Raw genomic sequence first — 16,708 nt, forward strand, 5'->3', positions numbered from 1 at the left:
TGGAAGGCTCTCACAGGGGGGTGGGCAGGGGTGTTGTTGGTCAATGTTAGGCTCTCTCCGTATGGGCGTGCCCGATTTTTGTGTTGCCTAGGGCAGCACAAAACCTAAATACATCATTGGATGTCAGTGACACCAAGTCAGTTCCCCCCAGTGTCAGAATGGCCGCTGCAGTCCCTCTATAAGTCGCTGACCGCTGCCATTACTAGTAAAAATAGAAAAAAAAATTCCTTTATATATACCGCCATTTGTAAATGCTATAACTTTCACATAAACCAATTATTTTACACGTATTGGGATTTTTGTTTAGCGAAGACACGGAGCAGAATACATTTTGGCCTAAATTTATGACGAAATTAGATTTTTACATTTTTTTACTGGACATGTTTAATAGCAAAAAGTAAAAAATATAGTTTTTTTTTCAAAATTGTCGGTCTTTCTATTTTATAGTGCAAAAAATAAAAAACGCAGAGGCGATCAAATACCACAGAAAGAAAGCTCCATTCATGGGAAAAATGGATGCAAATTCCATTTTGGGTGCAGCGTTGCATGATCGCGCAATTCTTAGTTAAAGTAACGCAGCGCTGTATCTCAAAAAATGGCCTGGTCAGGAAGGGGGGGGGGGGAATCCTCTGGAGGGCAAGTGGTTAATAAGCTTTTTTTTATATATATATTGTATATTGATTTATGATAATTGTACATATGTATTTATTTGGGTAGTCATATATATATATATAGCACTGCACCATCTTGATTTATTTGTTCTTTGGGTATTGTCACTTACCTTTGTTGCAAGCAGCTCCAAGACTCTAGCGCTCGCCATTTTTATTTGATTGCTATCAATGACCACTGATTGATCAGATCTCTGTCTTTAGTGAGCACACAGTAGGTGATGTGATGTGAGGCATAAGCTTCTAATGTTGGTCCTGAAATGTCAGGATAGTAGAAGAACCCCCCCAAATGACCCCTTTTTGGAAAGTAGACACTCTAAGGTATTTGCTAAGAGGCATGGTGAGTATTTTGCAGATCTCATTTGTTGTCACATGTTTTTGGAAAACGAAGAAAGAAAACAAAAATGTATTTTTTCTTTTTCAAAATGCTGTGTCAAAAATTATATCTGTAAAATACTCACCATGCCTCTCATCACATTTCTTCGAAATTGGTCATTTGGTGGGGGGTGTTTGTACTATCCTGGCATTTTAGTGCCTTTCAAAACTGTGATAGGTAGTGGGGAAGTGATATGAGGAAATATGCCCTTTGAAAGCCTGGAGGTGGTCATTGGATTTTGGGGGCCTGTATATAGTTAGAATGCCAAATTGTCTCTCACATGTGGTATCCCCATATTTGGGAGAAGTAGCAGAATGTGTTTTGGGGTGTTATTCCACATATACCCATGGCTTGTGTGAGAGATATATCATTTAAATGACAACTTTGTGTAAAAAAAAAAATTGGATTTTGGGAGCCTGTATGTAGCTAGGCTGCCAAAATGTTTCTCACATGTGGTATCCCCATACTCAGGAGAAGTAGAAGAATGTGTTTTGGGGTGTTATTCCACATATACCCATGGCATGCATGAGCAATATATCATTAAAGTGACAGTGTCAAAAAAATGGTAATTTAAAAAAAATTGTGGCAAAAAATAAAATGTTCCATGGACTCAACATGCCTCTCTGCAAAATCCTTGAGGTGTCTACTTTCCAAAAAGGGGTGATTGGGGGGGGGGGGCTTATACTGCCCTGGTATTTTAGCACCTCAAGAAATGTGATAGGCAGTCAGAAAGTACATGAGTGAAAAAACAACACATACAGTGTTATGGTGGTGCTAAATTAATGAATGAAAAAGTGATATAGTGAGTACAACAATAAAATGTGAATAAATAAAAAAAATGACATTTGTGAATTAATTTGAATACAAAAATACAAAAATATATATAATGATCCAAAGTCCACAGAAATGATTCCTCCTTCTTTGGAATCCACCATGTGTTGTTTACTGAAAGCAAGTGCTTCAAAATATTCCCCACACGGATGTGCACTCACCAAAAGTTGTTGCCTCCCATTTTCATGTTTGGCAAACAGGCTTCAAGGAATAATCCTCCAAAATATAGACGGACTATAACCAATGCTTATATATCATACAAGCATGATATTCCTCTATCTCACGATTATCATGTAAAACAAAGAGCAGAGAGGCACTCCAATGGTGTAGTATTAAAACCAAGATCCTTTAGTTGTTCAAATGGACATTACTCACAAGCAAACAGTTGTAAAAAGCCCGGTATCATATACATGGATAAACCTGAAGTGACAATAGACCGTAGGTGCTCTCACCACCTCTGGATTGTTGTTTTCTGAAACTTCTGGTTCCGGTCAACGCTATATATGTGTTGTTTTTTCACTCATTTATTATGGTTTATATAAAGTGGCAGCTTTTAGAATATATTGGATACACTTAGCACAATTTAATAGGAGTTGAGAAATATCACATATAAGATTATTTAATACACTCATTTTATGTATATATTAGTCAGAAAGTAAATGCCACGTAAATTCCAATATATATACCATAGATTGTAGACGCTACAACTTTCACATAAATCAATTAATTTATACGTATTGGGATTTTTTTTTACAAAACACATGCAGCAGAATACAAGTTATGACTAACTTTGAGTTTTTTGGATATTTTTTATAACCAAAAATAAAAAATATTGTTTTGTTCCCCAAAATTTTCAGTCTTTTTTTGTTTATAGCGCAAAAAAGTAAAAACAGCAGAGATGATCAAATACTATCAAAAGAAAGCTCAATTTGTGTGAAAAGTAGGACATAAATTGCTTTTATACAGCTTTGCACAACTGCAATTACCAGTTGAATTAGGGCAATGCCAAACAGCAAAAAATGGCCTGGTCATGAAGGAGGGTAAATCTTCTGGAGGGCAAGAGGTTAATCACAATAATAATAATATAATTCCAACATTTAAACACCACATTGTTGGAGACTGAAGAATTGACGTGGTATAATAAACAATAGATTTGTACATTTTAAAATATATTTTGGTGCTAATGTTAAAAAGTAATATATTTGTATCTTTGCTGAGCTTTGCATGAAATGTTTCTTAGTAAAACTTTTTCATTTTTATCAAAGAAAACAACTGAAAGTAGATACAGAAAAAAATAGCATATTCAGAACAATGATAAATCTATTACACTGAAATGTATAAAGAGAGAGGAGAGAGGAGAGATGATGACATTGTCAGTAACTTACTGAGGGCATGTCACTGATCAATGTTCAGTATCATCTCCACATCCATGATATTGATACCAGAGATCGCTTTATGTTCTATGAAGGTTCAGAATCTTAGTTTCATGTAATCTCTATAAAGGTCTGCTTTTCTGGATTGTCCTGTGGATGACATTATTTATCACCAAGACTCACAGTTTACCACCATTCTTTAAAGTCCAGTTGGGGTATGAGGAAGATGAGACTGGATATTATCAAGATGGTGACCTTATTATTGGAGGAGTGTTAACAATATCTACAGAGGTTGTACCAAAGGTGGAAAACAATACCCTAATCATTTACACTATTGGGTAAGTAGTATTTTACAGAATTGTTTTACATTGTTCTCTTTTTCTTTTTGTTGAATGCAGTTGATGAAATGTCAGGGAATTGCCATAACCAGTGATAAAAAATAAAGGGATTCTGTGAAGATAGAAATATAGGAGTTTCATCTGATGACTTGTTTGAAAACCTGTACTGAAGTGTATGAGACTGTCTGTGGTGACCTTCCTAAAAAATATTAGTTCTTTGGCCAACATGCTGATCCTTCAGGTTCAGTCCTTCCTTGATCACAGACCTGGGACAAAATGAGGCTCCAGAATTCTGACTTTCCTAATCTGAAGGCTTGTTTTTGTCTCAGGATGTATTGAACCAGAGGAATACAGTTTTCCTTTAGGGCAGAAGTTTTGTCATTGTGATATTGATCCTCTATTCATTGGCTAGACGGTCCTTGACTTCGAATAATTATGCAGGATGAACATATTAATATTACGCAGCACTTTCTATATCCACTTCAACTTTGGAAGGTTTTACCCCTTTCATGACCAGGCCATTTTTTAATATTTAGCGCTACTTTTATTGGTAATTGTGCGATCATGCAACACTGTCAGGGGCGTATTTACCGCTAAGCAAAAAAGGCATTTGCCCCATGGAAGACGAGACTAACATGGCAGGTGACAGATGATGGGCACCGGGTGAGGCACTGCCTGAGCTCTGCCATGGGATCTGAGAGAGGCCGCGGGCTTCTGGAGGGTGTAGGTAAAGGGCGACTTTCATTTACGCACAAGGGCGACACTGGGGATGGCTGGCTGCTTTCATTCTGGAGAGGTGCAGGTGAGTGCTGGAAGAATGCTTCTCTCTGTCTGTGGCCCCGGGGATGGCTAGCTGCTTTTTCTCTCTCTCCCTTTTTTTTTATTTGGGGGGCACCCGATTTTTCTGTTGCCTAGAGCAGAACAATCACAAAATAGACCACTGAATAATGTACCCAAAATAAATGTATATACATTTTTTCACACAAACATAGCTTTCTTTTGGTGGCATTTGAGTAACACTGGGTTTTTATTTTTTTATGTATTAAAAAAGATTAAAAATTTTGAAAAAAATATATTTTCTACTTTCTGCTATAAAACATATCCAATAAAAAAAATCTAATTTCTTCATAAACGTAGGCCAAAATGAATTTGCTACATGTCTTTGGAAAAAATCCCAATACATGTATATTGATTGATTTGCGTGAAAGTCACAGTGTCTACAAACTATGGTATATATACTGGATTTTTTCTTTTTTTTATACTACTAATGGCGGTGATCACGACATATAGTGGAACTGTGATAGTGCTGCGGGAAATTTTACACTAACTGACACTGACATCTCCAGTGACACTAATACAGTGATCAGTGATAATACTATACACTGTCACTGTACTAATGACACTGGCTGGGAAGGGGTTAACATCTTGGATAATCAAGAGGTAAAGTGTGTGCCTAATACATGTTAATTTGTGTAATGTGTTCTGCTTTTTACTATAAATCTCTTTGATTCTTCTCCCTGCTTTGTAGGGAGTAGAAGTATAGAGATCATTCCCTCTGTACAGAGCCCTGTGTGATTGTCAAGCAGGTCCCACCCATGAATCATTGGCTGGGATCTGCTGACAAACTTCCACTGTGTACAATCGGTGGGCGGGGGTGCGCACATTCCCCTTGTAGGTGGAAGAGTCCAGCGGTGTACAGGTACGTTGCATTGCCTGTATGGGCCGCCCGTCCACAGTACATTGCTGGTGATCCACAAGTGGATATAAATATAATTAGTACCACCACCCAGTTTTAAACAATAAAATCAATCACTTATAAAATGAATTATAAAGTAAAGAATCATTAATGACAAAACAAGCCTGTATCCTAATCCTTCCCAATTTACACATATTGGGATTTTTGTTTAGTGAAGACATATAGCAGAATACATTTTGGCCTAAATTTATGACGAAATTAGATTTTTACTGGACATGTTTAATAGCAAAAAGTAAAAATTATAGGTTTTTTTTTCAAAATTGTCGGTCTTTCTATTTTATAGTGCAAAAAATAAAAAACGCGATCAAATACCACAGAAAGAAATCTCCATTCATGGGAAAAAATGGATGCAAATTCCATTTTGGGTGCAGCGTTGCATGATCGTGCAATTCTTAGTTAAAGTAATGCATCGCTGTATCTCAAAAAATTGCCTGGTCTGGAAGGGGGGGGGGGGAATCCACTGGAGGGCAAGTGGTTAATAAGCACTGTTTTTATATATATATATATATACATTGTATATTGATTTATGATAATTTTACATATGTATTTATTTGGGTAGTCATATATATATAGAGCACTGCACCATCTTGATTTGTTCTTTGGGTATTGTCACTTACCTTTGTTGCAAGCAGCTCCAAGACTCTAGCGCTCGCCATTTTTATTTGATTGCTATCAATGACCACTGATTGACCAGATCTCTGTCTTTAGTGAGCACACAGTAGGTGATGTGATGTGAGGCATAAGCTTCTAATGTTGGTCCTGAAATGTCAGGATAGGAGAAGAACCCCCCCAAATGTCCCCTTTTTGGAAAGTAGACACTCTAAGGTATTTGCTAAGAGGCATGGTGAGTATTTTGCAGATCTCATTTGTTGTCACATGTTTTTGGAAAACGAAGAAAGAAAACAAAAATGTATTTTTTCTTTTTCAAAATGCTGTGACAAAAATGATATCTGTAAAATACTCACCATGCCTCTCATCACATTTCTTCGAAAAGGGGTCACTTGTTGGGGGGTGTTTGTACTATCCTGGCATTTTAGTGCCTTCCGAAACTGTGATAGGTAGTGGGGAAGTGATATGAGGAAATATGCCCTTTGAAAGCCTGGAGGTGGTCATTGGATTTTGGGGGCCTGTATGTAGTTAGAATGCCAAATTGTCTCTCACATGTGGTATCCCCATATTTGGGAGAAGTAGCAGAATGTGTTTTGGGGTGTTATTCCACATATACCCATGGCTTGTGTGAGAGATATATCATTTAAATGACAACTTTGTGTAAAAAAAATAAATTGGATTTTGGGAGCCTGTATGTAGCTAGGCTGCCAATATGTTTCTCACATGTGGTATCCCAATACTCAGGAGAAGTAGCAGAATGTGTTTTGGGGTGTTATTCCACATATACCCATGGCTTGTGTGAGAGATATATCATTTAAATGACAACTTTGTGTAAAAAAAAAAATTGGATTTTGGGAGCCTGTATGTAGCTAGGCTGCCAAAATGTTTCTCACATGTGGTATCCCCATACTCAGGAGAAGTAGAAGAATGTGTTTTGGGGTGTTATTCCACATATACCCATGGCATGCATGAGCAATATATCATTAAAGTGACCTTGTCAAAAAAATGGTAATTTAAAAAAAATTGTGGCAAAAAATAAAATGTAAATAAAACATTTTTATTTGATTGCTATCAATGACCACTGATTGATCAGATCTCTGTCTTTAGTGAGCACACAGTAGGTGACTGTCAGTCACTGGCTCTCTGCTCTTCCCCTCCAGCGCTCACGGGAATGCCAGGCCATGCAGGGGGCTGGAGTAGTTGGCTCAGGATATCATCAGCATGCTGAGAATCTGAACCAGCTGTCAATCCAGGCATCTGGGTGGATCCCAGCACTAAAGTGGGGATCTCTCCAGAGTCTGGATCAGCTGAATGATGCCAGCCAATAGTAGACTTTAGCCCTGGGCACAACAAAATGAACTCCTGTGATCTGTAGGGAAAGAAAGGCCAAAAGAACTTTGGCCCTACTTCTCCTTTAAAGCAGAACTTGTAAAAAAAACTCTTTGCTGTTTACTTACTAAGTACTATATTCCCAATACTCATTTCCATTTTAGGTGGTATATGAGACCACCTTATTGTAGAAGGAATTTCCAAATTTCAATAACACCCCTTCCTGCAGACCCAGCTGGTGGGAAGAAAGTGGACAGTTTCTGAGGCTGAGGCTGCTCTTTTTGCTGAGAAGACATCCTGGAGTGTGTCGGGGACATACAGTTGTCAGTGGCTGTGTGAGCGGTGGGGAGGGAACCCTTCCTTCTGTGAGGGGAGCTCTTATAGTGTGCAGCCATGAGCTAGAGCCGTCACCACTTCCCTCAAAGCATCTCCATGTTAATGTGTTGAATAACAATAACAAAATGTTGCATTTTTGAGAGAGAGCTTTCCTCCACACCATGGATCACTTATATGGGCTATTAAGGCCTTTTTTTATGTTAAGGGATGTAATTTTAAAGCACATATTGAAATTACATTAGAAGCTTGGAACAACTCAAAAGGGGAGATAGCAATCAACCAGTCATATACTGTACAGGTGAAACTCGAAAAATTAGAATATCGTGCAAAAGTTCATTTATTTCAGTAATGCAACCTGAAAGGTGAAACTAATATATGAGATAGACTCATTACGTGCAAAGCAAGATAGTTCAAGCCGTGATTTGTCATCATTGTGATGATTATGGCTTACAGCTCATGAAAACCCCAAATCCACAATCTCAGAAAATGAGAATATTGTGAAAAAGTGCAATATTATCGGCTCAAAGTGTCCCACTCTAATCAGCTAATTAACCACTTGCCTACCAGGCACTTATACCCCCTTCCTTACCAGGCCAATTTTCAGCTTTCAGCGCTGCCGCACTTTGATTGACAATTGCGCGGTCATGCAACATTGTACCCATATGAAATTTTGATCATTTTTTTCTCACAAATAGAGCTTTCTTTTGGTGGTATTTAATCGCCACTGGGCGCTTTACTTTTTGCGCTATAAATTTAAAAAAGTGCAAAAAATTTGAAAAAAAAAAAAAAGTGTATTTGTTTCTTTTATAAAATTTTTCAAACAGGTATTTTTTCTCCTTCACTGATTTGCGTTGATGAGGCGGCACTGATGGGCACTGATAGGCGGCACTGATGGGCACTGATAGGCAGCACTAAAGGGCACTGATAGGCAGTACTAATGAGGTGGCACGGATAGGCGGCACTGATAGACAGAACTAATTAGGGGTCACGGATAGGCGGCACTGATATGCAGCACTGATAGGCGGCACTGATAGGTGACACTGATGATGGGTACTGATAGACGGCACTGACTGGCATCACTTCTGGGCACTGACTGGCGGCACTGGCTGGCACAACCCCTGGGCACTGACTGGTGGCACTGACTGGCAGCACTGCTGGGCTGCACTGGTGGGTGGCACTGGTGGGCAGCACTGGTGGGTGGGCACAGGTGGGTGGCACTGGTGGGCACAGGTGGGTGGCACTGGTGGGCACAGGTGGGTGGGCACAGGTGGGTGGCACTGCTGGGCACATGTAGGTGGCACTTCTGGGCACAGGTAGGTGGCACTGCAGAGTGGCACAGGTGGGTGCACTGCTGGGCACAGGTGGGGGCACTGCTGGGCACAGGTGGGGACACTGCTGGGAACGGGTGGGCGGGGCTAGTGGGCGCACTGCTGGGCGGAACTTGCGGGTGTCACTGCTGGGCACCGATCATCAGGGCACTGATCATCAGTGCCCTGATGATCGGTGCTGATCCCCGCTCTGACAACTGCCGGTTCTCGGCAGTACTTTCCTCACGATCTGACAGCGTGAGGAAAGTGCAGCCGAGAACCGGCACTTGCATTTCCCTGTGATCAGCGTGTCATTGGACACCGCTGATCACGTGGTAAAAGGCCGGTGGGATCGGCCTTTCACCACATCACGTGATCAGCTGTGTCCGTAGGACACAGCGATCACGGAGATCGCCGGGTGCGCGCCCCCTGGGGCGCGCAGGAGAGCGCGTTCTGGGAGGACGTCATATGACGTCCACTCAGAACTAGCCGGCCGCGGTGAAGCCGTCATTCGGCTATGCACGGTCGGCAAGAGGTTAAGCCATAACACCTGCAAAGGGTTTCTGAGCCTTTAAATGGTCTCTCAGTCAGGTTCAGTAGGAACCACAATCATGGGAAAGACTGCTGACCTGACAGTTGTGCAGAAAACCATCATTGACACCCTCCATAAGGAGGGAAAGCCTCAAAAGGTAATTGCAAAAGAAGTTGGATGTTCCCAAAGTGCTGTATCAAAGCACATTAATAGAAAGTTATGTGGAAGAAAAAGGTGCGCAAGCAGCAGGGATGACCGCAGCCTGGAGAGGATTGTCAGGAAAAGGCCATTCAAAAGTGTTGGGGAATTTCACAAGGAATGGACTGAGGCTGGAGTCAGTGCATCAAGAGCCACCACACACAGATGGATCCTGGACATGGGCTTCAAATGCCGTATTCCTCTTGTCAAGCCGCTCCTGAACAACAAACAATGTCAGAAGTGTCTTTCCCGGGCTAAAGAAAAACAGACCTGGTCTGTTGCTCAGTGGTCCAAAGTCCTCTTTTCTGATGAGAGCAACTTTTGCATCTCATTTGGAAGCCAAGGACCCCGAGTATGGAGGAAGAATGGAGAGGCACACACTGCAAGATGCTTGAAGTCCAGTGTGAAATTTCCACAGTCTGTGTTGATTTGGGGAGCCATGTCATCTGCTAGTGTTGGTCCACTGTCTACCAGGAGATTTTGGAGCACTTCATGCTTCCTTCCGCAGATGAGCTTTATGGGGATGCTGACTTCATTTTCCAGCAGGACTTGGCACCTGCCCACACTGCCAAAAGCACCAAAACCTGGTTCAATGACCATGGGATTACTGTGCTTGATTGGCCAGCAAACTTGCCTGACCTGAACCCCATAGAGAATCTATGGGGCATTGCCAAGAACAAGATGAGAGACATGAGACCAAACAATGCAGAAGAGCTGAAGGCCGCTATTGAAGCATCCTAGTCTTCCATAACACCTCAGCAGTGCCACAGGCTGATGGCTTCCATGCCACGCCGCATTGAAGCAGTAATTGCTGCAAAAGGGGCCCAAACCAAGTACTGAGTACATATGCATGCTTATACTTTTCAGAGGTCCAATATTGTTCTATGTACAATCCTTGTTTTATTGATTGCATGGAATATTCTCATTTTCTGAGATTGTGAATTTGGGGTTTTCATGAGCTGTAAGCCATAATCATCACAATGATGACAAATCACGGCTTGAACTATCTTGCTTTGCATGTAATGAGTCTATCTCATATATTAGTTTCACCTTTTAAATTGCATTACAGAAATAAATGAACTTTTGCACGATATTCTAATTTTTCGAGTTTCACTTGTATATATACACAATATATTGCCAAAAGTATTGGGACACTTGCCTTTCCATGATGTTTAATGGCATCTGAGGTCTTATTCCACAGAGTTCAGTAATACGTTGGCCCCGCCCTTTGCAACTATAACAGCTTCAACTCTTCTGGGAAGGCTTTCCACAAGGTTTAGGAGGGCGTTTATGGGAATGTTTGACCATTCTTTCAGAAGCACATTTGTGAGGTCAGACACTGATGACCAGTGGCAGACTTACAACTCATGGGGCCCCCGGGCAATAGGGGATAATGGGGCCCCTGTGTCCTTGCCCAAACTCAAAAAAGCCTATGAAAAAGGTACCGGGGCATCTCATGGGGCCCCTTACTGACCCTGGGCCCTCGGGCAGTGTCCGAGTTTCCAAATGGTCAGTCCGCCCCTGCTGATGCCAGCCGAGAAGGCCTGGCTCACAGTCTCTGCTCTAATTCATCCCAAAGGTGTTCTATGGGGTTGGGGTCAGGACTCTGAGCAGACCAGTCAAGTTCCTCCACCCCAAACTCGCTCATCTATGTCTTTATGGACTTTGCTTTGTGCACTGGTGTGCAGTCATGTTTTAACAGGAAGGAGCCATCCCCAAACTGTTCCCACAAATTTGAGAGCATGAAATTGTCCAAAATGTCTTGGTATGATAATACCTTAAGAGCTCCCTTCACTGCAACTGAGGGGTTGGGCTCGGCCCACTAATTCCAGTGAAGGGAACTCTTAAGGTGTCAGCATATCAAGATATTTTGGACAATTTCATGCTCTCAACTTTGTGGGAAGAGTTTGGGGATGGCTCCTTCCTGTTCCAACATCACTGCACACCAGTGCACAAAGCAAGGTCCATAAAGACATGGATAAGCGAGTTTGGGGAGGAAGAACGTGACTGTCCTGACCTCAACCCCAGAGAACACCTTTGGGATGAATTAGATTGGAGACTGCGAGCCAGGCCTTCTTGGCCGACATTAGTGCTTGACCTCACAAATGTGCCTTTGGAAGAATGGTCAAACATTCCCATAGACACACTCCTAAACCGTGTGGACAGCCTTCCCAGAAGTTTTGAAGTTGTTATGGCTACAAAGGATAGGCCAACTTAACATTGAACCCTACAGACTAAGACTGGGATGTTAATAAAGTTCAGGTGTGTATAAAGTTAGGCATCCCACTACTTTTGGTAATATACAGTAGTATATATATATGATCTGTGGTCTAGGGGGCTTAGCTGGATCAAACCCATCTTGTCAGGAAAATCACTAAAGGTCATTGCAGGGATACACTCATCTCTGTCGCCATTGTTATTTGCCATATATGTGATCTCAATGGGAAATACCATTCAATACCATAGTCTTAGCTACCATTGCTCAATATATGGCACACAAATAAAACCAGACACAGGTGACCCTGTGATCATGTAATCGTAGAGGTTAGGCCCATGACCAGGTGAAAGAGGTTATTAGGGTGTGGCTTGGGAGGATTCAAAACTGAAGGCTAGTTGGTATACTTGGAACCAGGAGGCTTTCTGGTGAGTGCTTCTAATTCATTTATAGTTAGTGACACTACTTAACCACCATCATTGCCACATCACCTCACTTTTTCACTCTCTAAATCTTGTAAGACAAAATCTATTTTGAAGTGGTTATTCATTCCATACTGAAAAAATAATCTGAATTTAAATCTAGTCATGTCTACTTAAAAGTGTTAGACAACGTTTAGTGAACATGTGTGTAGTGGTCTACAATTTCCTGTCCCCACCTTTGACAAGCCAGACACTTAAGCTGGATATAGACAAATAGAATTTTGTTTGAAAAATGTAATTCTTAGAACATTCTTTGATTTTTTTAATCATTAATGGGGTCAAATCGATGTTTGTTTTTAACCACATTGATGCCTATGTGGATTCGTTCGGTTAAGTCTATTTGTTCCCAAATAGAATGCTAAAAGCAAATTACATTTTGAACTACTTTCGAACAACATTCATCAAGTCATTGAATGTTCTGATAATTTTTGAACACATTTTTGTTTTCAAACATTGCTTGAAAATCTACTAGCGTATAGCTTAATGTGTCTCTGTGCCACCAAGACGAGTGTTTGTTTTGTCAGAGATGTAGGAGAGGCCATCAGAGGCCAGTTGGTGTAAGTCCATTGTAAAATGTATGCTAATCCACCACAAATATTTTTTCTTTACAGATTTGATAGACATACACTTATAAATGTTTTTGCTTTTCTTTCTGCTATACGCGATGTTAATAAGAATCCAAAAATTTTGCCGAATCTTACACTTGGATTTCGTATGCTAGACTCATGTTTGCATCCTAGTTTTGTTGTAAGGAATGTTCTAAGGATTTTATCTGGACCACGGAAGACAGTCCCTAATTATTCATGTTCTAAAGAAGCTGAACTGGTGGGTTTCATTGGAGATCTTTGTTCAGTGACAACAATTCCAATGGCAGAGATACTGGGAATCTATGGATATACACAGGTAGATGCTAACTATTGTAATTCCCTCCCCATTGAACTAGCTAATCGCAGGTTATCCCCTCTTCAGTCTTTCATGAATGCTGCTGCCAGACTCATTCACCTCATCAACCATTCCATATCTTCCACCCCTCTCTGACAATCCCTCCACTGGCTTCCCATTGTCCAACAAATACATTTCAAAACATTGGATCCAAGCCACTGACTCCACCTCCCCTGCTGCCCTCTCCTTTGGAGGCCTCGTCTAGACCCATTCACCCAGACCGAGCGGACGCAGAGGCGGAGGGGTCGGTATGCTCCTACCACTGCTGAGCACCTTCCAGGTCCTCCCTAACCCTTCCTCCCTATCCTTCTCCTCCTTCGAGGCCCACTGCATCCGGCTCTTCTCTCCCACCCCCCTAAGGATTGCAGTAATCTATCGGCCTCCTGGCTCCTCATCCCCCTTCCTAGACGACTTTGCCGCCTGGCTTCCCTTCTTCCTCTCCTCCGAGCTACCGACCATCATCCTAGGTGACTTCAATATCCCGATCAACGCCAACAGCCCTGCTACTTCCAACTCCTCCTTCTAACCTCTTCCTTCGCGCTCACACAGCACACTCAGTCCTCCACCCACTCCAATGGAAACACCCTGGACCTCGTTTTCTCCCACCTCTGCACCCCCCACGACTTCACTAACACCCCCTTCCCCCTCTCTGACCACCACCTCCTCACATTTTCCATCTCCCCCTCCCTCAACTCCCCCCCCCCAAGCGTCTAACCATCACCCGCAACCTCCGCAATCTGAACCCGACCCATCTCCACCCAGCAGCTGACCGTCTGTATGACAGTATCCTCCCTCTGTCATGCCCTGACCTGGCCACTACTGCATACAATGACTCACTGTCAGCTGCCCTTGACTCCCTGGCACCCCTAACCACACATAGCATTAGACCCCGACCGCTTCTACCCTGGCAAAATGACCACACAAAATGCCTCAAATGACGCAGTCGCGCGCTGGAGCGCTTATGGCGCAAAACTAGATCCCCTCGCGCGTTCTCCCTCTATAAAGCCGCCTACCTCGCCTACACCACCTCCCTCCACGCCGCCAAGCAAGCCTATTTCATAACCCTTATCAACACCCTCTCCACCTGTCCTCGTTGGCTCTTCTCCACTTTCAAATCTCTGCTCTCTCCCCCTCCACCCCCACCCAGCACCTCACTCACCGCCCACGAGATTGCCAATCACTTCCAAAACAAGATTGACGCAATCCGTAAGGACATTGTCAACTCACAATCCACCTCTCCACCCAGCCTCCCGCCCTCCTTCAACCCCTCAACCGTCCTCTCCCCCGACCTCATAGCCGCACTACCCCCCACTATACCTAATGCCCCGCACATCATCACCTCCCCAACACTCCGCTCCTTCAGCCCAACCACCCCCGAGGAGGTCTCTAAGGTCTTCACTGAAGCCTGCCTCACCACCTGCCCCCTGGACCCTATCCCCTCACAGCTCCTCCAGTCACCCCCCCTCCATCATTCGCTCCCTCACCCACATCTTCAATCTCTCCCTCTCCACTGGCACCTTCCCCTCCCCTCTAAAGCACGCACACATCACCCCCATACTCAGAAAACCCTCCCTTGACCCCACCAACCTTAACAACCTTAGACCCATCTCCTTGCTGCCCTTCACTTCCAAGCTCCTTGAGCGCCTGGCCTACAATCGCCTAAGCGCCCACCTCACTGATAACAACCTCCTTGACCCCCTACAGTCTGGCTTCTGTCCCCTGCACTCCACCGAAACCACCATACTTAAAATCACAAACGACCTCCTAACCGCCAGAGCCAATGGCCACTATTCTATCCTCCTGCTCTTCGACCTCTCCGCGGCCTTCGACACTGTTGACCACCCTCTCCTCCTTGCTAAACTGCACTCCCTGGGCATCAAGGATGCTGCTCTCTCCTGGTTCTCCTCCTACCTTTCCCAACACTCCTTCAGCATCACCTACAACACTGCCACCTCCCCCTCCCTCCCCTTCTCTGTCAGGGTCCCCCAAGGCTCTGTCCTCGGGCCCCTCCTTTTCTCCATCTATACCTCCTCCCTTGGCAAACGTATTCACTGCCACAGCTTCAATTACCACCTCTATGCCGACGACACCCAAATTTACCTCTCCTTCCTACCCCACATCCAACTGCTAACTAGATCTTGTAGGCTCCAGCTCCCCAACATCTCCAAGATTCGCACATTCCACACCCCAGACACCACCAAACAACTCGTACACTCCCTCATCATCTCACGCCTGGACTATTGCAATTCCCTTCTCACTGGCCTACCCAAACGAATGCTATCCCCACTCCAGTCGATCCTAAACTCAGCGGCTAGATTCATCCACCTCACCAACTGCTCCACATCTGCCTCCCCCCTCTGCCAATCCCTTCATTGGCTCCCGATTGCCCAACGCATCAAATTCAACCTGCTAACTCTGACCTACAAAGCCATTCACAATGCCGCCCCAAACTACATAACTGACCTGATACCCAAATACTACCCTACCCGTGACCTCCGCTCCTCACAGGACCTCCTACTCTCTAGCTCCCTGGTCTCCTCCTCCCACGCTCGATTGCAGGACTTCTCCAGGACTTCCCCCATCCTCTGGAACTCCTTACCCCAATCCATCAGACTGTCACCTACCCTCCTCACCTTCAGGCACACTCTGAAAACCCTCCTCTTCAGGGAAGCCTACCCAAACCTCACCTAACACCTGACCTCACCTAACAACTAACCTCCTCCACTCCTCCCGCCACTCCATCCCCCACAGCCATCTCCTCCTCTGCCACCTTTCCCTCCCTCCTAGATTGTAAGCTCAAAAAAGCAGGACCCTCGAACCCCTTGTGTATTGTATTGTTACTATCTTGTCTCATGTTCTGTCCCCCTTGCTACTGTACAGCGCTGAGCATACCCTTTGGCGCTATATAAATACTGTATAATAATAATAATATAAAGCCATTTATAACTCTGCCCAAAATTACATCACCGATCTTGTCTCCAAATATCACCCAAATCATCCTCTCTGCTCCTCGCACAACCCCCTGCTCTCTAGCTCGCTTGTCTCCTTCTCCCACGCTCATCTCCAAGACTTCTCAAGAGCCTCCCCCATCTTCGGGAACTCTCTACCCCAATTTGTCCATCTATAGCCTACACTTTTAGGCGATCTCTGAAAACCTCTCTCTTCAGGGAAGCCTATCCTGCCCTCAGCTAATAATGGAATCTTCTATTCCTCCTACCAGTCCATCCCCCACAGTTATTACCATTTGTACCACCAGCCCCTCCCTCTTAGATTATAAGCTACCAGGATCAGGGTCCTCCGAACCCTCTCGTATTGAACTGTATTGTTGCTGTATTGTCCCCCTTTATACTGTAAAGCTCTGAGTAAACTGTTGGCACCACAAATCCTGTATAATAATAATGATAATAATAATATTC

General features: G+C 43.5%; 1 protein-coding gene across 1 annotated transcript in view; it reads left to right on the top strand.

Moving 5' to 3' along the window:
• LOC149449819 (vomeronasal type-2 receptor 26-like) overlaps positions 1-16,708 on the top strand; it is an 87,035-nt gene that overhangs the window by 16,761 nt on the left and 53,566 nt on the right. Inside the window, exons 2-4 of the mRNA XM_089692714.1 lie at positions 3,379-3,542; positions 9,892-9,938; positions 12,971-13,253. Of these exons, the coding sequence (XP_089548840.1) occupies positions 3,379-3,542; positions 9,892-9,938; positions 12,971-13,253 (494 nt within the window). The remainder of the gene's footprint in view (positions 1-3,378; positions 3,543-9,891; positions 9,939-12,970; positions 13,254-16,708) is intronic.

This window comes from Staurois parvus, unplaced genomic scaffold (assembly GCF_062004578.1).
Source record: "Staurois parvus isolate SC_StPar_1 unplaced genomic scaffold, SC_StPar_1.0 ptg000602l, whole genome shotgun sequence".
NCBI classification, from domain to species: Eukaryota; Metazoa; Chordata; class Amphibia; order Anura; family Ranidae; genus Staurois; species Staurois parvus.